The 24,136-nt window shown below is 41.0% G+C and overlaps 1 protein-coding gene across 8 annotated transcripts in view; it reads right to left on the reverse strand.

The window, feature by feature from the left end:
* Nucleotides 1-24,136, reverse strand: part of POU6F2 (POU class 6 homeobox 2) — a 493,870-nt gene that overhangs the window by 464,500 nt on the left and 5,234 nt on the right. For 7 of the 8 annotated variants that reach the window (XM_078442582.2, XM_081795022.1, XM_081795021.1 and 4 more), the window contains exon 1: nucleotides 510-699. The exons of the other annotated variant lie outside the window; for it this stretch is intronic. In XM_078442582.2, the coding sequence (XP_078298708.2) occupies nucleotides 510-527 (18 nt within the window). In that variant the 5' untranslated portion in view covers nucleotides 528-699. Of the gene's footprint in view, nucleotides 1-509; nucleotides 700-24,136 lie in introns of those variants that run through there. 8 annotated transcript variants of the gene reach the window in all.

Genomic DNA, 24,136 nt, shown 5'->3' on the forward strand with positions numbered 1-24,136 from the left:
CCTCCGAACACATGTTGGGCTTTCCAGATACAAATGCGTATCTAAATTCAAGTGTAAAGTAATACCCAAAGATCTATAGTACCTTTACTCATAAAAGCCACACCCTCTTGATCTTATTCTTTAAAATGAGATATAAAAATAGCAAATAAAAGTTCCAAAGGGGGCCATCTATAGGCAGTTTGTATTTAGAATATGAGCTAATAGTCAAGTGTACAAACAACAGGTACTCAAAGTAGGTGTTCGGTGAAATAAACCACAATGTCTCCCATGGGCGCAGAACTAACCAGAGGCAGGAAACGGTAATGAATTAAGGAACAATTCTGACAAATAAGAAAGCCAACCTTTGAGAGAAACAGCAGATCAGAGCACAAAGGGGATCTTAGGATCTCACTCATTTCACTAAAGAAAACACCATAAGGCTTTCTCCCAGATTTATACAGCAAACCCTCAGATGACAGTTTTGTGGAAATTTTCCTATTGGCAGGCATTTTGAAAAATCAACAAAATACCTGAAGAAGAGCATTCATTTGCCACTTCCTCTTGGATCATTATAAGAACATTCTCTCAGCGTCTTGACAGTAAACAGCAAACAGGGTAACACAACCCCAGAGAGTTCATGCCTAGAAGAAAACCCCAACATTTGATGTAAACAATGGCATTGCAAAGAAAACTTAGCTGAAGTGACACACATAGTTTTTATAGAACTTGGCAGACGGAACACTTAACAACCTAGTTCTAACTCTGACTCAGCCACAGATCTCCCGGGGAACTATATGAAACAAAACAAAACAAAACAACACAAAACAAAACAAAAAGCCCTAATGTCAGTCCTTTGCATCTCCAAACAAAGGAAAAGTAATTAGGAAGGTGTGGTTTGTAGATTTTGTGGGGGGTTTTGTTTGTTTTTTGTTTTTGTTTTGTTTTGATTTGTTCTTAACAAATCTGGGCTCTGTTATTAATAGCCAGGACGAGGAATTTGGAAACGTGATCAGATTTAATAAATTTATGGATGCCCCTGACCCCCACACTTTCAAAGTGGACTTCCCACCTCTTGTCACATCCCCAAAACCACAGAAATGCTGGTACGGGGTTCCTGTCCTTTACAGATTATTTTTCAGGTGGAAAAATCTGTGATTGTGCCTTCCACCATTAAATATTGTCCCAAGTGCCCACCAGACATTGAATAAATATTAATTTGGGTAAGGATATCTGTGTAAATGCTTCTTTTCCACTGGATGCCAAGACGTGATGAGGAGCTCCAATTATTCTTGAATATAAACCTAAATTGCAGAGACCCGATGGATCCTTTGGAAGAGAAAGCCACTCTTGACGTCATTGTTAAGTGGCCTCATAAAAGTCTGTGCCAAAACAGAGAAGAATCTCAACACTCAACACCAAACCGGGGAGTTGTCCATTTGCCCGCATTTGTACTTGGTCAGCCCTGGCTCTCATTCACTTCGGGAGCCAAACAAACAATAATAAAAACCCCTACCGCCGTCGGTCAAGATCACACGCGGCTTATCAACCAAACCTGGGCACGTGTTCCTCCCTCTTCCCCAAAAAGCATTCGCAGTAAACCTCCACGCAGACAAAAAGCCTCCGTGTCCCCACTGCTTTTGTGTGCTGTGGCAGGAAGCAGTCGTCGGCTGCGTTCGTGGAAAATAACAACTGCAGACACATGCCATAATGTTCCAGTGGAAATCAAACTCTGAGAAATTTTTTAAATGTTTTCAACACATCAGCATGAAGCATCGACCTAGTTGGAATCACTTAGATCTAAAGCGAATGCACTGATTGTTTTCACAGCAGGCTTTTCTTCTCGGAGCTGAGACGGGCGCACTGGCGCGGGTGGCGCGGAAAGGTTTCCAGCCCCCTGCCTCGGTCTGCTATAGCCTGTGACTCGATCAATACCGGGGTGAGCCGCAGAGGAAGCTCAGGGAAGATTATGAAGATGAGGTGAGTGACAGAATTACCTTACAGGATTTGTTCTTTCTCTCACCTTGAATCTCATCTGCCTCGGACAGAGATGGAACACCATCAGGGTGCAGACTAAAAGGAAAGGTGGACGGGGGCAGCGGGGGGAGGCGGTGAAGGGCATTAGACATCACGTGAGCCGAGAGCCTGGCCATTGTGTTTCTTTCCATGTTATAACCATCAGGAAAAGACAAGTCCTCTAGCAACTGGGGGGTGGGGGGGGGCGCCCCTGGTGATCTTGAAGGCCTGGGGGGGGGCGCCCCTGGTGATCTTGAAGGCCTGGCTTGTGGGGGCCTGGCACACACAGGTGCACAGTAATTGGCAGCCATGATTTTCAGTATCTTGTTATTACTGTTAACACAATTACTCTTCCGTTTTTACCTTTTTACCCCAGGCAGGTACCATTCATGTAAATATCACACATAAAGTGCCTACTTTCCGGTTAAAACCATGGGATGGGATATAGTCGGGATCAGACGCGTTTAGCTGCCCCTGACCAGTCACCCATTTATTGAGGGCCTCCTCTGTACCAGGCGCTGCCAGCCCACAGTTCTCTTCCCCTAAGCCAGAGGTCCAAGGACGCCCAAGCGATTGGGTCAGTTCATACAGTGGGTTTGTCCGGCAGCTGAACCGGGCACTGAGGTGAATACAGCTGATTCGTATTCCATTTGTATGGAAGTATGTAAGCAAGTCTTTAGGAAACTCTCCTGTGGCTTCCTGATGTGTTTGAACTCTCCTGATCAATTGCACTGAGTTGGTAACGTGTCTAATAATCATATTAACAATAATATGTCCAAGCTATAACCAGTTAGACAATACAATAGTCCAACCCTGAAGCTTGAGATTTCTTTGAATTTCTCTAGAGTTTAGACAGTGTCTGAGAAATTCAATGGTATTATTTGCTATTGTTTACTTGAGCCACTGGATGAACACAGAGAAAAGTAACATGTTTCCAGGGTTATTTTCACCAAAACATCTGAATGATTCCTTTCTGGGTCATCTTGTTCTGATTCTTTTTTTTTTTTAATATAATAATGTTTATATATTTCATTTTAAAGGGGATACCTGGTCATCGAAAAATGAAGAAACATGATTCCGCACACCTAGAAATTGCCGTGGCCCAAATTATGGTTATTTATTTGTGGTCTTTTCTCCTACACACATACATTTTTGCTTTTACATAATTCTTATTTTACTACATAAACTAATTTTTTCCACATAACATGACGAATTATAATGGTTATTCAATTTCTTTGAAAATGTAATTTTAATGTCACACGATCTATTACCTTTAATATATTTAACCACTGTCCTCTTTTAAGACACCAGATCTTTCCTTTTTGTGTGTGAATGCTAATATAAAGCAACAAAAGAGAACACAGTTTGTTCACCCAAATCTCTGATTATTTTCGAAATGGCTAGGAATACCAGGCCAAGGGCCAAAACAAGTTAATGTTTTGTTTGTAGTTTATTTCTAAAGTATCCCTTTTCTCTGAAATTTCAGAATTTAGGAAAAGAAAAAACAGAAAATTTTCTCAAAATATCCCACTCTCAAAAGATTAACATCTTGGGGCGCCTGGGTGGCTCAGTCGGTTAAGCGGCCGACTTCGGCTCAGGTCATGATCTCACGGTCCGTGAGTTCGAGCCCTGCGTCGGGCTCTGTGCTGACAGCTCAGAGCCTGGAGCCCGTTTCAGATTCTGTGTCTCCCTCTCTCTCTGACCCTCCCCTGCTCATGCTCTGTCTCTCTCTGTCTCAAAAATAAATAAACGTTAAAAAAAAAAAAAATTAAAAAAAAAAGATTAACATCTTATTATTATCTTGATGGCCTTTGTAGGCATATAATATTATGTATATATGCATCTTATGTTTTCATAGTATAATATAGATTTCATAATATAAAATTAAGCACTTAGTATAAAATTAGTTTTATAACTCGCTTTTTCCAGTTAACAAAATAACTGAGATTCTTTCCATGTTCTTAAATCTCAAATTCAGAAACAAAAGATAAATAAAATGTGCTGGTTTTCCGTAAGTGCTCTGCCATAGATAATGAGTAAGAGTGCATGTAATTAACAGCAACTCAGCCAATTTTAAAACACCATCTCTTGTGATGCCACTTAGCATTAATAACCTGCTCCTCAGTGAAACCTTCACATGTCAATGCTAAGGATGATTTGGTAGGAGAAGAAGGAGAAGGAAAAGAGGGAAGAGCATATGGCAGGGAAAGAGGAGATAACCATCAGGAAATATTCAGAAATTCTCCCTGAAGAGAAAAATACACTTAGTGCATTATAGAAATTGATCAAATCAATAAATTAACAAAACCGCAGGTCAGTAATTATTTTCCTGCCCCCCAAAATGTTATTTTTCTCCCTAATACTTGTCAATCATTGACCTCAAGGCAAAGGTAGTACTGTATTAAGAAACTGTTTTCGGGGTGCCTGGGTGGCTCAGACGGTTAAGCATCCGACTTCGGCTCAGGTCATGATCTCACAGCCCGTGAGTTTGAGCCCCGCGTTGGGCTCTGTGCTGACAGCTCGGAGCCTGGAGCCTGTTTTGGATTCTGTGTCTCTCTCTCTCTGACCCTCCCCCGTTCATGCTCTGTCTCTCTCTGTCTCAAAAATAAATAAACATTAAAAATAAATACATAAAAAGAAAGAAACTGTTTTCAAAACTCCTGGATTTTGCCTACAGAAGAACAGGATGAGAGTAGTCACTCTGTTTTGTTTTGTTTTATTTTCTATGATTCATCAGCTACAAAAGAAAATACAAAAGTTGCAGAATTATTGCTTGGTCTGGGTATAGTTTCGAGGGTACGTTGTTCCCAGGCAAAGGTAAGATTACATAAGTTATATAATATTATTCTAATTGTTTTTATTTCTAGGTCTTCTTTGGCAAAATGTCAAAGAGTAACATTTGACATAGCTCCGTTGTTTTTACCATAGAGTAGTTTTAATCCTCATCATGGCTCCTAATCCCTATCACCACTATAATCTCCATCACCGTCATCATTATCACATCACCACCACCAACTCCACCATCATTTCTACCATCAGCATCATCCCCATCTCTTTTTACCCCATCACCATCCCTGTTCTCCACAAGATGACCATCCAACCTTCAGAACTTAGCTTAAACGCAGCCTTCCCCTAACCCCTCATCAAAAGTAGGTTTTACACCTCCAATCATAATTCACCATCTTAGCAAAATTTTTTATTCCCGTCTTGGTAGTTACTACAGTTTAGTATTTTTCTTTCTTTTTCACTGGTTTTTCATTTCTTTCCTTATGTACACAGCAATCTAGATGAGGACGACGACCACAATTATCTCGGTTATCATTCTCTCTCTCATACGTTATGTAGTGCCTGGCCCATAGCCAGTACCCGATAAAAATCACATGAATTAATTAATCAATCATCACTGACCTGTCTTCAACTCTGATTATGAACTCTAACCTAATGCAAAAAAAAAAAAAAAAAAAAAAGACAGAAAGAAAAGGAGAAGAAAAAAACCAAAACTGGCTGTGATGCAAAATGATCTTTCTAGTATCTTTTGTCTCAGTATGGGAACTGAGTGCTACTAGACCCATAAGCGGTCATTTTTAAACTGCCTGCAAACCATACAGGCACTAACAAGTACAAGCATTGCATAAGGGCAGAGGAAGTGGCCTTTTAAGTGGTATGGGTTGAGGGGGTGAGTGAACTATTCACCCAGAGACATCTCTCCCACCTACCCAATGTGAAATCTCTATCATCACATTAATATTGAAGGTTAATATACTATAATACCATGAAATTCCTTTTAAACTATAAATGAACTATAAATGCTATGTGGTAGTTCACATATTAACACTTAGGTATAAATTCATTTATCAGTCTATTCAAACAAAGAATATGGAACATGTCATTTTTGACTTATATCAGAGGATATAAGACTTCCTTTAATACCACACCCCCACCAGCACACTGCCCCCTTTCCTTGGCTTTCTGTTCATAAAGCTGAATTACAAGAAGAACTAATGAGCACCTGGGTGGCTCAACAGCTTAAGTCTCTGACTTTTGATTTCACCTCAGATCATGATCTCAGGGTCATGAGGTCGAGCCCTGTGTCGAGCCCATGCTCTGCATGGAGCCACCTTAAGATTGTGTCTCTCCCTCTCTCTCTCTGCTCCTTCCCCACTCTCCCTGTCTCTCTCTCTCTCTCTCTCTCTCTCTCTCTCTCTCTCTCTCTCTTTCTCTCTCTCTCTCAAAATAAAATAAATAAATACAAGAAGAACTAAGATGAAGTGTAGTTATTTTTCTTGGCTTCAAGAAACTGTCAAAATTTTTGTAATTATGAACAGAAAAAGAAAAGTTATGGTATCTACTTTAGGCAAACAAAGCCATTATCTTTCATCTTTGGTTGCACAAGGAGAAGAAAACATATTTGTTCTATGTCATTGTCTCTAGGACCTTCTCACATAACCAGACCATCTCTTGAATTGATCCCTTTTTTCAAAATACACATATAATATAAAAGTACCCCTGACAAAATAATAGTAAGTATAAAAGTGGCCTTTAGAAATATTAATGCCTGGGTGGCTCAGTCAGTTGAGCATCTGATTTCAGCTTAGGTCACGATCTCATGGTTTTTGAGTTCGACCCCATCAGGCTCCCTGCTGATGGTGCAGAGCCTGCTTGGGATTCTGTCTCTCCTTCTCTCTACCCCACTTGTGCAAATGCTCTCTCCCAAAATAAACAAGCTTAAAAAACTTTTAATATAAAAAAGAAATATTAATGTCATAGTGCTACTAGCAAAAAGGCTATTTAGCACAGATTTGTCATTATAACTAAAACATATGTTTGTAACTGGTTGTGTCTACCAAACTGGGGGGCCAGGGTCAGGGGGAGAGAGTTAGGCATGGAAAGGTCATGCGATGAATGTTACCTCTTCATAGACTAGGATGGCTAGCAAGGGCTTATTTTAGATGGGAAAAAGCCTGTGGTTCCCAAAACAACTGTAAGTTAACCAGTTACGTATATAGTATATTACGACATGAAAGTTGACACCACATACAGAAATACTAAATACCACGTATGCTCGAGGGGTACAAGTTATAGTTGCTAGGGGAGCTGTAAGTTCCGAATGGCAATAAAAATGGAGGAACAACCACCTGCACAGCCTTGGATCATGCCTTTATGGAAACCCTATGCATTCATACGCTTGACAAATCCTTATTGAGTGCCTACTATGTGTAAAGCATTGTGTTAGAGGCTGTGGGAAAATATGGCCCTTGCCTCAAATAGCTTATAAGCAAATATATCCAGTGGGACTGCACAGATCGACAAAGAATGGGGAATTCCTTCGTCTGGCTAGAGTGCAGAAACCTTCCACAACATTCTTCAAATGTCACGTGGAGAAGTCTGTAAAGCGGAAATGTTATTAGAATCGACCCCCAAATGCCCACTACTTCAACTCTGGCACCTGTCTCCTATAGATAACCCTCTAATGCCCATTACTAAGCTTTCCACCGTTGGGTCTTTAAGCATAATGGTCCACCTTTCTTCCCTTGCTTCCTTCCAACTCACCCTTCAACAACTAACACAATTAACGTCAAAGCATGCTTACTGCCTAAATGTTTCTCACATTCCCCTTGCATTAAAAATACTTTACAGAGCCTCTCAATGCTTATTTATACATGTTCAGATCTTCTAATGTATTTCTATGTGTCCCATGTGTCCCATGTGTTCTATGTGTCCCATGAAATCTCAATAAATATCAAAATGTACCTATGTCTAGATATACGTATGTTTGTTGAACATGAAACATGTTACGTATCACGTAAGCTCCCTCTCTCTTTGGGAGCTGCCTGCAACCCCATCTCCCTGAGTTGTTAAAATTCACTCTAGCACACCTTAATCACTTAAGACAGCTCAAGCTAGAATGTACCTGATAAAGAATATGGGAGAAGATTCCTTCCCTGACTCCTAACCTCAGGACGTTTCAGGGTCTAGGCGATGTCACGGGTAATTTATTAACTGAGATGAGTGGTAGAGCAATACATAACTACATACATTGTTCACATGATTGTTTGGGGTGGGGGTGGGGGCAGGCAGGGGTGGAGAAGGGGAGGGAAGGAGGAAAATAGAAAAGACTCAATCATTATAAACATGGACAGAGGGGCACCTGGGTGGCTCAGTCACTTAAGCATCCAACCCAGCTCAGGTCATGATTTCGTGGTTCGTGGGTTCGAGTCCAGCATCAGGCTCTGTGCTGACAACTCAGAGCCTGGAGTCTGCTTCAGATTCTGTGTCCCTCTCTCACTTTGCCCCTCCCCTGCTCATGCTTTGTCTCTCTGTCTCTCTCTCTCAAGAGTAAATAAATGTTTAAAAAAATTTCAATAAATAAAAAGTGGAAGAGAAAATAGGATATAAAGTTAATCTTGCAAAGAACAATCTCTGTTTCACACATTTTTCCAAGCCAGTAATATATTATGCTTAGGGGCCAATCAGATGTGGCCTAAAAGCCATGACATAATGCCCAGACAATGGGGTCTTTCTCACCCAGGTTTGGCCACTGACCTTGGTCCAATCATTCCATCTCTTTGAGCAAAACAAGGGACTTGGGTCAGCTGGACTTGATGACTTCTTTCTTCTACAACATCTAAAACTGTGTGAAATGTATACTTCTGTAGAGGAGGACCTTATCATATCTGCTCACATGTGTCCATACCCGCTGTCCATGCCATAAAAACTGGGATCTCATATTCCCAGGGCCTAAAACTTTGCTTAACCAGTACCCCCCAATACTTACCAAATGACTAAATTGTTTTCACTATACGCAATACATTTGTGTTTGGTGGGTCTTGGTTTAAGGCTGTATGTTTAGTGTTGGCACCACAGCGTATAACGAGAACAACCCCTGAGAGGTTATCATCAAAGGGGAAGTAGAACACATGTTTACAATAATCCTAACACAAAACACAAGGTGGATACCAAAAGGAGGCACAACATGTTCTCAGGGTTCAGATGGTTAGGCCAGTGGGCAAAGGCTTCCTGGAGGAGCTGTTGTTTCAGAAGAATGAACAGCATTTAAATAAACAGAAATTTGGTGCAAAGTCAAAGGCATGGAAGAAAGAAACTGCAGATGTTTGAGAAAAGGAAATAATAGTCTAGTTCATCTAGACTAGACTTTAGAGTCCTGGTGGGGGCAATGAAAGAACACAAACGAACTTGAAAAGAGGGTGGGGCCCCCATGACCTCATCACCAAGTCTTTGAACCATGGAATGTTTCGGGGGGTGGGGGGGGCGGCGGGGAGAGTCCACTGAGAGCTGTGTCATAAATAAATTATCCAATATTTTGGCTTAGTAGTGGATTCTACACCCCAAAGTTTCCACTGAGGCACCAGGAGCCACCATGGAGGACAATGTCAGCACAGAGCAGGTGGGAATCTGGGTTCCTCCCCAACTTCCATCAGAGCTCCACTGCCTTTGTCTGCTGTACATTTAGGGCTTTCATGTAAAATGTATTTGAAAGTAGAAATGTTTGAAGGCCACTGATGTGGAACGGAGAGACTAGAGGGTAGTTGTTAGTTCAGCAGTCCAGGTGAGAGGAACAAAAGTCTGAAAGAGAGGGAGGAAGCAAGACTAGACAAAGAGATTTCCAACCCAGGTAGATCCTATGAGCTCCGTCCATTCATTAAATGTGGGAGGTGAGGGAGAGGGAAGAGCCAAGGTGAATGGAAGGCTGGGCCTACTCCACAGATATAAGTAGGTCAAGAGGAACAAACACAGAGTCAGACTGCCTGAGTTTGAATCCCAGCTCAGCTGCTTACTTCTATTGAGTCAGATACACACGTAAAGTTAAGAACACTATCTGGCACACAGTAAGAGTTTAATAAGTGCTCATCCTTATTCTCTTAGGTGGAGTGGGTTTGTAGGAAAGACTTGTCTAGGCTCCAACATGATGCTGGTAAGGGGAAAACCAAGTATCCAGGTAGATATGGTCAACAGATACACAGAGAAATGTTAGTTGAAGTTACTGAAGGTGATGAGAATATAGAAGAATATAGAAGAGAACCAAGGATTGAACCTTGGGGAATGCCTGTTTCGGGAAAGCAGAAAAAATAAGCAGCAAGTTAAATAGAATGAGGGGTGAGAAAACTAAGAATATAAGGTTAGGGTCAAGAAAGCCAAGTTGTGGGGCACCTGGGTGGCTCAGTTGGTTAAGCGCCGACTTTGGCTCAGGTCACGATCTCGCGGTTCTTGAGTTCAAGCCCCGCATTGGGCTCTGTGCTGACAGCTCGGAGCCTGACGCCTGCTTCAGATTCTGTCTCTCTCTCTCTCTCTCTGCCCCTCCCCCACTCATGCTCCATCTCTCAAAAATAAACAAACATTTTTTAAAAAATTTATTTTTAAAAAAGAAAGCCAAGTGGCTAAGGAGCTTCAAGAAGTGTGGTGAGTGATAGACACACAGAAGGCAGAGGTGGAGGAGCATTTCCATTTCTTCTACAAGGAAAATTCCCGTAGAGAGGGAAGGCACAATAAGTCAATGGATGACAATCATAAAAACAGAGAATGCATAGTAGTGGTCTCTGTGCACCAAACACTGCGCTTCACTCTTTGTACGAATGATCTTAGTTAATCCTCCAAGTAACTCTCCGAGGTGGCCATTGTCATCACCCTACTTCACCACGTCTGTCATGGGCACTATAAAGAGCACTCATGTATGTCAGCCTTCTAGTCCCGCTCTGTCCCTGTGCCCTGTGATTTGTAATCAGACAACCACCTTGTTTCTGTGTCTAAACGCTCCCTCTGCACCCTGGTCCCGGTGACTGCGTCTCCTTGCTTAAATTCCCATCCCTTCTCCCTCTGGGTCAGGCATAATTCATTCTCCTTTCCATTGGCCCCTTCTCTCCCCTGGAAGCTGCCAACTGCTGGTCCCTCTGCCCCCATGACAGCACACCCCTACCTCTCCTATTTCCAGGCTGTTGCTTCTCTGTTCTTATCCACGGGCCCTTCTGCAGCTCAGAGCGCCCATGCCTTACCGAAGGGATGATGCGATATTTATCCAATTCTCAATCTAATATCAAAATCACAATGAGATACCACCTCGTACCTGTCAGAATGGCTAAAATGGACAACTCAGGAAACAACAGACGTTGGCGAGGATGTGGAGAAAGGGGAACCCTCTTGCATTGCTGGTGGGAATGCACACTGGTGCAGCCACCCTGGAAAACAGTATGGAGGTCCCTCAAAGTTAAAAATAAAATTACCCTAGGACCCAGCAATTGCACTACTAGGTGTTTATCCAAAGGATACAAAAATGCTGATTCAAAGGGGCCCATGCACCCTAATGTCTATAGTAGCACTATCAACAATGGCCAAACTGTGGAAAGAGCCCAAGTGGCCATCAAGTCATGAATGGATAAAGAAGACGTGGTAGAATCATATACAATGGAATGCAACAACATGGATGAACACTAGAGTATATTATGCTAAGCCAAAATCGTATGACTTCGCTCATATATGGAAAGAAAAATACCATATGATTAAACTCATATGTGGAATTTAAGACTCACAATGGGTGAACATAGGGGAAGGGAAGGAAAAATAAGATAAAAGCAGAGGGAGACAAACCATAAGAGACTCTTAAATACACAGAACAAACTGAGGGTTGCTGGAGGGGAGGTGAGTGAGGGGATGGGCTAAAGGGATGATGGGTTTAAAACATAAAATAGAATAAAATAAAATAAGATAAAATGTTTTTTTAAATATTCAATTCTCAATTAGCAAAGGAAAATTGGGACTAACGAAGAAGAGTTGGCACTAACATAATTGATGGGTCTGTCTTTGCATTAGCCTCAGATACTTTGAATTCCAGGTGAACAAAGTTTGTTCAGCCAAGTCCACAAATGACTTTAGGAGAGACAAAAGAGATGAAGATTACCCAGGGCAGTAAATGGCACCAAGGAATGAATGGAATTAAATCCTCCACCACCACCAACCATCTCCTCCCTGGGGTGGGGTCGGTGGGTCGGTGGGGGAAGCCCAAGCCTGTAGAACATGCTGTTACTCTTGTGTATTAAGAGGCCAGATGCTTTGGGGCTCCTGGGTGGCTCAGTCAGTTGGGCAATCGACTTCAGCTCAGGTCATGATCTCGCGTTCGGGAGTTCGAGCCCATGTCAGGCCCTGTGCAGACAGCACGGAGCCTGGAGCCTGCTTCAGATTCTGTGTTGCCCTTTCTCTCTGCCCCTCTCCTGCTCGTGCTCTCTCTCTCCCTCAAAAATAAATAAATAAACACTAAAAAAAAAAAAAAAAAAAAAAAAAGAGGCCAGATGCTCTGCAACATGCACTCAAGCACCTGACTTTCTGTACGGAAAACTGACTTAAGACACATGCATGCATGCGTGTGTGTTTGTAAAATCCTGAAATTCAAATATCCATGTTAGTCAGTCTCACTGCGGATGCTGGATGGACTTTCCTTTAGGGTCATTTTGGAACCATAAACCTAAACCTGTCACTCATGAAAACTTCCCATTTTGTCCTGAGACAGTATCCCTGACATTTTCATGGTTTTCTTTTTGGATACCACTCGTATTTCATAACATTAAGGGATTCTAACTGGAAACTTGAAACTCATAACTGTTTTGCATGAGACTCATCCAAACAATCAACACTTCGTTTTTTACTGATCTGCCAAAACTCTTTCTTTTCCTAATTATGTCTATATTTCTTCTCCCTCAATTTGTCTGCAGAAGAGTAATACTCATTTCATTAAAATAAGCATACATACACACACATATACATATATACATACACATATTCTCTTCATTATTATGTTTAAATTCAGCAGGAAAACCAAAAAACACTTAGATGTCAAATGTTCAGATATTGCTATTTGCTTATGCTGCAGAAATATAAATCATAAAGCAGTTCATTAATATAACTTTACTTGTGCATTATTTTGAGAAAATTTTATTCAAGAATGAACTAGAGGAGTCAAAACTCATGCCCTTGTGTTCTAAGTACCAAAACAATCTCTTCATTCATTATATTCCTTATTCATTAACTTTTTCAATTTGTAAGCACATGTGTAGTTGCCGGTTTAACAGGATATTCTGTGGCCTTTTGTATTAAAAGTTTTAAAACACGATTTGAATAATCCATATCCTAGACTGTAGGAAGATGAAAATTATTCACAGTCAATTGATGTGTGGTGCATAAAATACTGCTAAAGCGTAAAGCAATACAAGCTTTCCACCCAGAGTAGTATTTTAAGGAACATGTGTATAGGTGGATAAGTGGTAGAACAGATTTGTTTTTTACCGCTAAACAAATACAGGAATATTTTCATGAAACCCCTGAAAATGCTACCGGACTTGTGAGATGTCCCTTAGTTGCGAGGCTTTTTTTTTTTTTTTTTTTTGATCATGTCTTATTTATTTGATCCACATACAACTTAACATCCAGTCAATATAAACTTCTGAAACACAAAAATGTTGTGTCCTCATTTTCCACTGCTCTTTTGTCCTTTAAGTACACTAAATAGGACCTTGGAGCTCTCCTTCCTTTTTTTAAGATTCAACATTCAGATGGGCCAAAAATAAGCATCCACTGGATATTATGGTGACAGCTGCTTAAATTAAATGCAATATGAAATACGAGTAAGAAATCATAGGCGAGGAAGCCACTTTCCTTTAAAAAAATTTTTTTTAACGTTTATTTATTTTTGAGACAGAGAGAGACAGAGCATGAACAGGAGAGGGTCAGAGAGAGGGAGACACAGAATCCGAAGCAGGCTCCAGGCTCTGAGCTGTCAGCACAGAGCCTGACGCGGGGCTCGAACTCATGGACCCCAAGATCATGACCTGAGCCGAAGTCGGCTGCTCAACCGACTGAGCCACCCAGGCGCCCCTCCTTTTAGACATCAATATGAACATGGAAAATAATAATTTTCAGGTCCCATTTGCATATTCTAAAGTGAAACAAGTAGAAGAACACACACACAAAATTCCCAAAAAAGGAATTTTGAGAGGGAGCTAAATGGAGCAAAGGCAACTCAAGATTTCAAAATCACCAGACAAGAAATAACATTCTACTGAGATATAAATGAGAAGAGGGACAGCTGTGATAGAGGAATCATTGGGAAGCAATAATTGAGAGCCCAAACATGCCAGGAGGTGTCTCTAGAAAGACTTAAGACTTATGGGGGCACCTGGGTGGCTCCGTCGGTTAAGTGTCCAACTTCGGCCCAGGTCATGATCTCACAGTTGGTGAGTTCGAGCCCTGCATCGGGCTCTGTGTCAACAGCTCAGAGCCTGGAGCCTGCTTCAGATTCTGTGTCTCCCTCTCTCTCTGCCCCTCCCCTCCCCTCAAAAATAAACATTTAAGAAAAAAAATGAGTTATGGAAAGCAGAGGCAGGGGAGGGTAAGATGCTGAGTATAAAGAGTCTAAACTGGGGCGCCTGGGTGGCTCAGTCGTTAAGCGTCCGACTTCAGCTCAGTTCATGATCTCGGGGTTTGTGAGTTTGAGCCCCGCGTCAGGCCCTGTGCTGATAGCCTGGAGCCTGCTTCGGATTCTGTGTCTCTCCCTCTCTCTGCCCCTCTCCCACTCATGCTCTATCTCTCTCTGTCTCTCAGAAATAAATAAATGTAAAAAAAAAAATTTCAAGAGTCTAAACCTGTAGAGTCTCTAGGAAATCCTTCAATTAGTCTAACATGATTATGGGCCAGTTTCTCAGAGAGGAAAATGGAAGGCAGGGAGGAAAGGAGGGAGAAAGGGAGGGATGGAGAGAGGAAGCAAATAAGAGATAGACAGAGATAAAAGGGCAGCAAAGGAAAGAAAAGGAAGCGTTTGTGCAACAGTCTAGACTGAAAATACTAAAATCCCAGGACCTTAGTTTGTCCAAAACCCTTTGGATTCTGACTGACAATGACTCCAATAAGATACCAAACTTGCCCATTTCCTGCAAAAATAAGCCACACGATTGCCCAGAAAAAAAAAGCGTGTGGTGAGGCAGGGAAACTCCGATTTTTGGCCTCATGTTTGCACGCGAATGGACTTCTCACACACGAGGAGAAATTCTGTGTTATCCTGGTAAGTGACAAGAGTCCGATATTCATGGTCCTCCACAGCCATAAAGAATTTGATTTTTTCCCTCTATACCCCACTCCCCTTAGGAGGCAGAAATCCTGCATAAATGGGACTCTTCATCAGACCCAAACTTTCCTTTGGCAGGTTGTCCTGAAATCAAAATGTAGGGTCAAGAGCAATGAACGGGCCTATCTGGCTGCAGATGTGAAGTCACATTTTTCAATGAGCTCTGTAAGTAATAAAGGGAAAATAAACTCAGGAATTAAAGAAAGGATCTTATTAATGGCCCACTAAAACCCCAGTAGAATAAAAGAAATGAGCACACAGGACACCTATTTATTTTATATTAACATCTAATCACAATTTTTCCTAAACTTAAATCATGGCTAGTGGATCAGAGACACATTCTCCCTTTCATTTGCTCATAAATATAATTTGAGCCCCTGTGCTGTAATTGGCATCAACATCACGGGCTGACTTTAACCAAATAACCAGGAGGTAGCATGGTCACTTGCCTTCAACGTTTCCTTTAAAACTCTCTTTCTAATCAAAATTTGGTCCAACTGAAGAAAAAAAAAAAAACATGGCTTCAAGACATATTGAAGGAAGAGAGGTGCGAAGAGGTGAGAAACCTTCAAATATCTTGATGCTCGAAATCTTCAACTCCTATCCTTGCCTACTTTCTTGCATTCAGGCATAAACCTCACTTTTTTGTGTGTGCCCTATTGTCAGATTTGATTTGCTTTGTATTTGTTTCTTTGTGGTCATGACCATCATCCTATCCTGCCATAAGAATGTGCAACTATTAGGGCGCCTGGGTGGCTCAGTCAGTTTAGCGTCCAACTTCGATTCAGGTCATGACCTCAGGGTTTGTGGGTTCGAGCCCTGCGTCAGGCTTTGTGCCGACAGCTTGGAGCCTGGAGCCTGTTTCAGATCCTGTGTCTCCCTCCCTCTCTGCTCCTCCCCCACTCACACTCTGGCACGCTCTCTCTCTCTCTCTCAAAAATAAATAAATATTAAAAAAAAAAAAAGAATGTGCGACTACTATGGACTCATGGATTTATCGTGTACTAGGTCCACTGGGGTAAATATAGGAGAGAAAATGAAAGAGTTGAAGATAAACAGTGTTCTTGGGTAAAATAAGAAAATTCAGTTACCATTAAGGCTTCTATATGACACTGTTCAAGGAAGACAAACTTCCTGGTGGCATTAACATCTTGACATTCAGCACTCTGACAGATTTGATCAGCCTAATGCAGGTACATGGAAAAGTTAGTTTATCACCCATATTATGGTGAGTGCCAAACCACCCACCAGGCTGGTGTGCTCTGAATTTGGCACAGAAGAAGATACAATAGCACCCTGGACCATCTTGTTGTTGCTATTTTTCAGGCAGCACTATGTGTCCCTGTTTCTAACTAACAGAGCCGAGGAGGGTCTACAGTTCAGGAAATGGACAAGAAGTGAAGCTCTGAAACATGCACACTCCCCCCTCAGGTGCATTAATATGAGGCTTGGACGAAAAGTGGGCCAAGAACACCTTGTAGACTCTGCAGCTGGGTGTGCACCTGGCTTTTACTCCCTCTCCACAAGCTTAAGCCAACGTCTTCCACTGCTGTGACCCTGCGGGAGGTGTTATCGAGACTCGGTTCATCTGTCTGAGCAATGGCCCTGTCTCCTCCCCTTAATGCAGGGTAGTCTTGGAAACAAGGGGTGTAGGTCCGGAAGAGGTGGCAGGTCAACCTAGACGATGTGTTCCACTACAGTAGGTGACAAGCTCGGGCAAAAACGTTGTCGTTACCAAGTGTTCTGTTCACTTCTGCTGTTGCAAAGCAGTAAGTACTCTGTTGAAGACCATGGTGGTGATTCATTTCACCAAATGGCCATAGTGTCTCCTAACCTTACACCATATATAGGTGTTTACGTAACTGAATTTTGTGTGAAGGGTAAAGAGATGTTTAAGAATAAACTCCACTTAGTCCTACATCTCTAACACACAAATGCAAACAAAATTAATGTTTTGTGAAAGTTTTAAACTATGGGGTAGATTTCTCCTTTTCAGCCCCATTCTCCCCTCCAGAGCCACAAATATTGAAAATGCCACTCGACAGGAAGAAATTTAATTGAAAAGAGTTAAGCAGGGGAGAAGGTACCCTTTATTTAGCTTGATGTAAAAAAAAAATAGAATTGATATAGGAGAAATGCCACAATATTATTAAAAGCTTTACAAAATTTGAGTTAAGAAATAGCTCCTTGATAGAATCACTGATTTCTCTCCACCATAATCTGTAATTACAGAAATATAATTGGGTTATAAAAATTAGTTTAGAAGTGTCAGTGCACATTTGGCTAGACTTGAGCTGAGTTCTTATGAAGAATGAATAGAGAAAACAAGGCCATCTAATAAATTTAACACTCTGATTTCAAATTTAAGCAAGAATGTTAGTTTTAAAAAGTATAGATAGGGGGCGCCTGGGTGGCGCAGTCGGTTAAGTGTCCGACTTCAGCCAGGTCACGATCTCGCGGTCCGTGAGTTCGAGCCCCGCATCAGGCTCTGGGCTGATGGCTCGGAGCCTGGAGCCTGTTTCCGATTCTGTGTCTCCCTCTCTCTCTGCCCCTCCCCCGTTCATGCTCTGTCTCTCTCTGTCCCAAAAATAAATTAAAAAAAAAAAAAAAAAGTATAGATAGAATGTTAATTAGCTAAAAGGTAAAAACAAGAGTTTCTGAGACCATTAATTCAAATAGTGAAGACAATTATAAAATATAAACTTGTTTTCTATTTTATATATTTATATACTACATTTTACATATAATATAGCATAATATAATATAATATAATATACAAAATATAATGCAAAATTTGTTTTCAAAACTTTCAGGCCTTCCCTAAAACTGTCTATGGGAATTTTGTTCCTCACACACACACAGAACAGCACCCATTGGGCACTCTGTTTAAGGTCTGTTGCGTCTGAAGTCACATCTCCCAGAGCACTAATAAAATGGAGGCCAGGGTGACTCCTTCTTTAATAGGAGCAACTGCTTCCATGGAAGCTTTACCAGAGAGTACCAACTCACTCCTCCATCCTTCCAGTCATCATCTGTTCTATTGTTCTATGTTTTGTAACAGAATCATTTCCCAGACCACCACGGACAGCCCAATCATAACAGGTAATGATAGCAACAATAAAATTCATATGTAGGAAATGAATAAGTCATGGATTCTTAGGAAAAGGAGGAGGAGGAGGAGGAGGAGGAGGAGGAGGAGGAGGCGGGGGGGGGGAAAGAGAGGCAGAGAGAGAAAGGAAGGAGGAGGAGGAGGAGGAGGAGAAGGAGGAGGAGGAGGAGGAGGAGGGTAGAGGCTGGAGGGAGGGGAGACGGGCGAGAAGGAGAGAGGGGAGAAACAAAAGACATTTCTGCAACACAATCTGCCTTCATCATAAGATGAAAGAATACTAAGAACCATACTTTCCACAGGTAACGTTTAGGGCCATGTTTCAGTTGTGTGATTTTATGTATGATTAAAGGGTTTACACCTTGGCTTCCAACATCCTTAGTTCAAATCCAGCTTTGCCAATTGCTGTCCAGGTGACAAGTGACCCTGTGCAATTCCTCAGCCTCCTAGTTACTAAAATGGGAGGTAGTAACAGTAACTACCCCACAGATATCATGAGGATTACATTATGTTTATAATGTTCCTGGCACCTGGTAAGTGCTTACGAATTGGTAGATCATTATTAGTGTTATTTTTAAGATGGCTAAGTACCTAGCTCTCTTCTGGATAAAAAAAAATGCTATCAAACATTATCTCAGAGGGGCACCTAGGTGGTTCAGTCGGTTGAGTGTCCAGCATGACTTAGCTCAGGTCATGATCTCACAATTCATGAATTCGAGCCCTGCATCAGGCTCTGTGTTGACAGTGTGGAGCCTGCTTGGGATTCTCTCTCTCTCCTTCTCTCTCTCTATGCCCCTCCTGTGCTCTCTCTCTCAAAATAAATAAATAAATAAACTTTAAAAAACTATCTTAGATATTCAGCAAAGCTTACAAGATTCAAGATTCCCACTGAAACATACAACACACACACACACACACACACACACACACACACGCACACACTGATTCTTCTGCTGTGGATTTATGATTTTGTGTGTGTGTGTGTGTGTGTGTGTGTGTGTGGGCACCTGAGCGTGCATCAGGGGTGACATTGTTTAATCTTTATTGTTTCATTTTATTACTTAAAATAACATTCATGAAATTTAAGAGGCACTATAATAGAGTGCATTAGAATCACCTGTAAAACTTCTTCAAAATGCCCTTACCCAGGCCCTACCCAGACAAACTCAATCAGAATTTCTGGGGATGGACCTTGCATACCAGTGGGTTTTTCCAAGGTTCTCCCAGGTGGTTCTAGGGGGCAGCCAGGGTTAAGACGTGGAAAAGAGGAAAACGGTGAACCCTTAGAAAGGATTTCTAGGTTCAAACTCACTTATTTTATTAACTGGCAATATGGCTGTGAAGAAGACATATAACCTTCTCTGAGCCAGTGTCCACTGCCATTAAATGGGAGGGATGATTTGTGCCTAACTTCTTAGAGTTGTGGGCTTCAGATAAGAGCGCTAAGACCAAAGCTTTGCTCTGCAGTTTGTTTTGGGAGCTAGTTTTGAGCTTCACGTACGGAACCAGCTACTTTTAAACTTGTAAATGACGCATGATTGTTTCCTGGCCAGGTTACTTGTCCCAGCCTCTGTAGGGAAGAAGGGAGAGCGGAGGAAGCATGCACCGCCCACCCCCCAACCAGCAGCTCCCCAGAATCAGTTCTGGGAATCTGGGCTGGGAAAGATGGCCCAGGCAGCTCATACCTCCATCTCATACAAATAAGATTTCATTTACCCACTTCATTTTCTCCTTAGTATATGGGAAGTGATGTGGTAAAGATGAATGAGCACAGGATATCCCAAAAGAAACGTTCACATTCTCTTCAGTATTTAAGGAGTACATGTTTTGTCCACCTTACCAAAACCCTAAATTACCTGAATTCAAGGGCTATGTCTGATTAGGTTTGATTCGGCCCTTCTCCTGACTGCATTATTTAACCTATGAATCATGGTTGAAGGATTAGTCTGACAATATGAAATATAGAAAACAGGAATTTAACTGACATTAATGACCATGAATTTCTTCTGGTCTCTTTTTCACTAATCTAGGTATACTAACTGAATCATGCATTGGAAACATATATCTCTGTCAATTATCTTAATAAATAGCAGTGAGGCCCATGAGAGAAAATAAGTTATGCATTTTGTTCAGCTGAATTGGTGTCTTAAAACAAACCCAGAAGTCTGAGAGCCATAACGTATCTGACTGAGAATCGGCTCCCTGTGTCATTATCTCTTGTTCTTACTTCTTTGTCACTAAATACACTATTGTGATTTTTATTGCTACTTTCATTGGCCTGAGTGTTCAATATCGAAATGATGAATAAGTATTCTTGGGGCATAAAGCTATCCCTCTCTTCTAAGATCACTCATCACCTTCTCTTAGGAGACACTACCTACGAGTTCTTTTGGTAAAGCAAACTCTGCTTAGAAGATTCCGGAATTTTTTGTGTGTGCCTAGAGGGATGAAACATCTCTATTTGTTAGTCTTATTTCAGAGACTGACTTATTTCTGAAAAGTTAGATGTTCATCAAGAGAGAACTGGCTAGGTATTGTGGTGATCAGTTTGCAATACACACAAATATCGAATCATGATATCATACACCTGAAACAAATATAATGCTGTATGTCAGTTAGATCTCAATAGAGAAAAGAACTGTTTTTAAATAAGTCAGTGTATATCCATGAAAGGGAATACTATAGAGAAGGATGGAAATCTATTCGTAATAATATGAGATGTTCAAGGTATCTTTTTAAAATGTGAAAGTTGTAGAACTCTGTCTACAGCATGAATCTGGAGTGTTTGAAGATTTTCTATGCTCCTATGTGCATAGAAAATTTCTGGAACAATATAATACATTATTGATGATGGTTATTTGCAGGGAGTAGAATGATGGAGTAGTTCAGTTTTCACTTTATATTCTTCTGTGTTGTTGCTGTTGTTTGTTATAAGCACACATTACTTTTATAATTTGTTTAATAAAAAATTTTAAAAGACTCTTAGGATTCTACTAGGTGGCTTGTCCCGATGGCATGCATATAACAACTGTGCTCACGTTCATGTTCTACTCAGACGCTCCACTCTTCGCCTGAACTAGCTGTTTAACTCCTATTTGATGGATAATTGTAGAAAGAGAGAAAACAATCCCAGTTGGTATGTTTCAGCACTTGTAGAAAGTAGCTCTGAAATGGGAGTAGAATGCAAAACAAAGCATCCTTGTTTTTGGAAGGAAATTACCATACCATGTAATGGCAACATCATTACCAGAATAATCATCCTTTTACAGTATAGTGATCAACTATGTACTCAAATTTCTACAATTGATTTCTAGAAGTTGTAAAGTGTTTTTCCATTTGCTTGAACAGCTTACTTGAAATGAAGAGTATTTTAAATAAACACCTACCATAATTTTTTCAGGCACTAAAATTGAAAACAGTTAAAATATTTTTATATTACTAGGGGTTGAATAAGTATTCTACAATGTCTAGGGAGTATGTGTGCATGTGCGTGCGGGTGTGTGTGTTCACTAATTAGATTGCCTCACTTTCATTTTCACTCCAAATCCTTTAGTCCCTGGAAATCTACACATAGATTCGTTTACACATGGAAAAAGTTTTCAAAAAAGAAACAACTTGGGGCACCAGTCGGGTGTCTGACTTCGGCTCAGGTCATGATCTCACAGTTCCTGGGTTCAAACCCCGCATCAGACTCTGCTGAAGGCTCAGCATAGAGCCTGCTTGGGATTCTGTGTCTCCCTCTCTTTCTGCCCCTCCCCTGCTTGCACTGTGTCTGTCTCTCTCAAAAATAAATAAACATTATAAAAAAAATTTTTTAAAGAAACTTTAGTTACTAAATCAAGTATTTGCATTTTGCCAAGAAACACAGTATAACTGCCTTGGATTTGGACAATAACGTTCATCTTCGCTCCCAGAAACCTTTTGAATATTATTATGAATGCCTTTACATTAGCAACATTAGTGAAACACTCCGAAATACACCTCAAATGTATGAAAATCAACTCTGTTAAAGAGAGATTTGAACCAGAGAAAATAAATACAGCCAGTGATGTACTTTTCAGACCCTTGAACACCATCTGCTGATATGAGCAGTGAGAAATTTTCAAATTTGGGGTTCTTCTAACACAGCCAAATTTCCACAAAATCTCTTCTTTTCCCAAATTCTGACCTGGGGCATTTCATCCTACAATCACTTCTGCCTCCCATTCAACCAGCATCTTGTCAAATCTGGCTGCAAGATTAAGTTTCCAGATTCAGAATTCAATATTGTAACCCTAAGGATATAAGATCCAAGCTGGAACATTCTGTTTAAAAAAAAAAATGGATAAAATTGTTTCAGCCCAGAGACCGGAGTTTGCTCTGACCATAATGATGAATCATCAGGGCTGACACTAAGTGAAATGAGCTTGATGTTCTTGGCTTTATTCGTGCACGTTAAGCAGGGGTTTACGTTTGTCCCAACTCTCAACCTTTTGTCTAAAAGGTTGAGAGAGCCTTGTTTTCTAGTATTATTTAAGGCTCACAAAATTAACTGGCTCTATCTGTCTTTTGACCCGCCATAGCCTAGGACGGTGTACCTGGCCCCATTCTTGCCCACGCTGGCATCCAATTTTGAAAGAATACAACTGACAATTTAAGAAATATCTACTTTTTTTTTTTTTTTTTTTTAACATACCTTCAATATCAACTAGGGTTTCTGACATCCATGTCTCTCTGCTGGTGTAGTATTTTGCCTCTTACTCTCAGTAATAAAGTATTACATTAAAAAAATCTGTACCTGAATTCTGCACTGAAAACTAACCTCTCTGTAAATGATGCACTTTGTTTTTAATAAGAGGAGTTGGTCTGAGTTCTGATCAATGCAAAAAACACCATTGAAAAAGTATTTAATCTTTTTAAAGTAGATCTGTTTCTGCAAGTGTTTAGGTCTTAGGTGTGAGACATAGATGTGTTCTTCTTGAAACACTTTGTAATTATTCATGAGCAATCAAAGTTATAAAACATGCTGAGTCAGCATCATATTAACCACGGGAAACATCCCTTTTAATAAGGCTGTTCTTCCACAGCACCTAAGCACTGGTTAAACTCTCAGAAAGCTCCCCAAATAAAGGGGTCCTTAATCTTAAAAATTCGTGTTCCGTGGCTCCGTGGCAAAAACACTGTGAAGCTTTTCTTTCTTTCTTTTTTTTTTTTTTTCTTCTCCTTTTGGCTTTGTTTTAAAACTGTATTTGTCTTGTCCTAAAGTAATCATTTCGCTGCTTATTTCGGTGATCTAAAATCGCCAGGCGACACGACATCAGCTTACAAAACAACAAAAACACTAACTACAGAATCCAGAGTGTCGGTCAGTTCTCTGCCTCCGTCTTGCTTTGTTTTGCTCTAGGTCTTGCCTTTCTCTCCGGTGCCCTTTGCTGCCTGGGCAGCCCACGAGGATTCACTTTTCACTTATTACTCATCACACTGACTCTGGATTACAGCGGGGAGGAGAGGGAAAGCTGAGGGGAAAATGACAGTGAAGGAAAAGAGCAAAATACCAGAGCAGTGCGTTTGAGTAACTATTTCCTTTTCCTTCACTGAAGGTGTGGACACATTTATTTGCATCTTTGACCTTAAGAGGGGGGAGCTGGGAATTGTACGGGCATCTTTTCCCACTGAAAGAAGCCACCCCCTGCATGGGGGCGGGGGTGGTAAGGAGGACGGAAAAGAGGTGAAATTTAGAATATTCTGTTGATCTTCATTTTTCTTTTTTTCTTGTTGTTATGGTTAGAAAAATGTGACTGAAGGGAAAAGGGTTACAGTTCACCCGGAATCAGTACCAAGTATCAACAGCTAATCTCGATCTTTTAAAGAAAGAGTCCTTCATATCATGGGGGGTTTAAAGCCAGTGATAAAACAAAAAGCTATTTTCTGAAGCC

The sequence above is a fragment of the Panthera onca genome, chromosome A2, assembly GCF_046562875.1.
Source record: "Panthera onca isolate mPanOnc1 chromosome A2, mPanOnc1 haplotype 2, whole genome shotgun sequence".
In the NCBI taxonomy this organism is placed as follows: Eukaryota; Metazoa; Chordata; class Mammalia; order Carnivora; family Felidae; genus Panthera; species Panthera onca.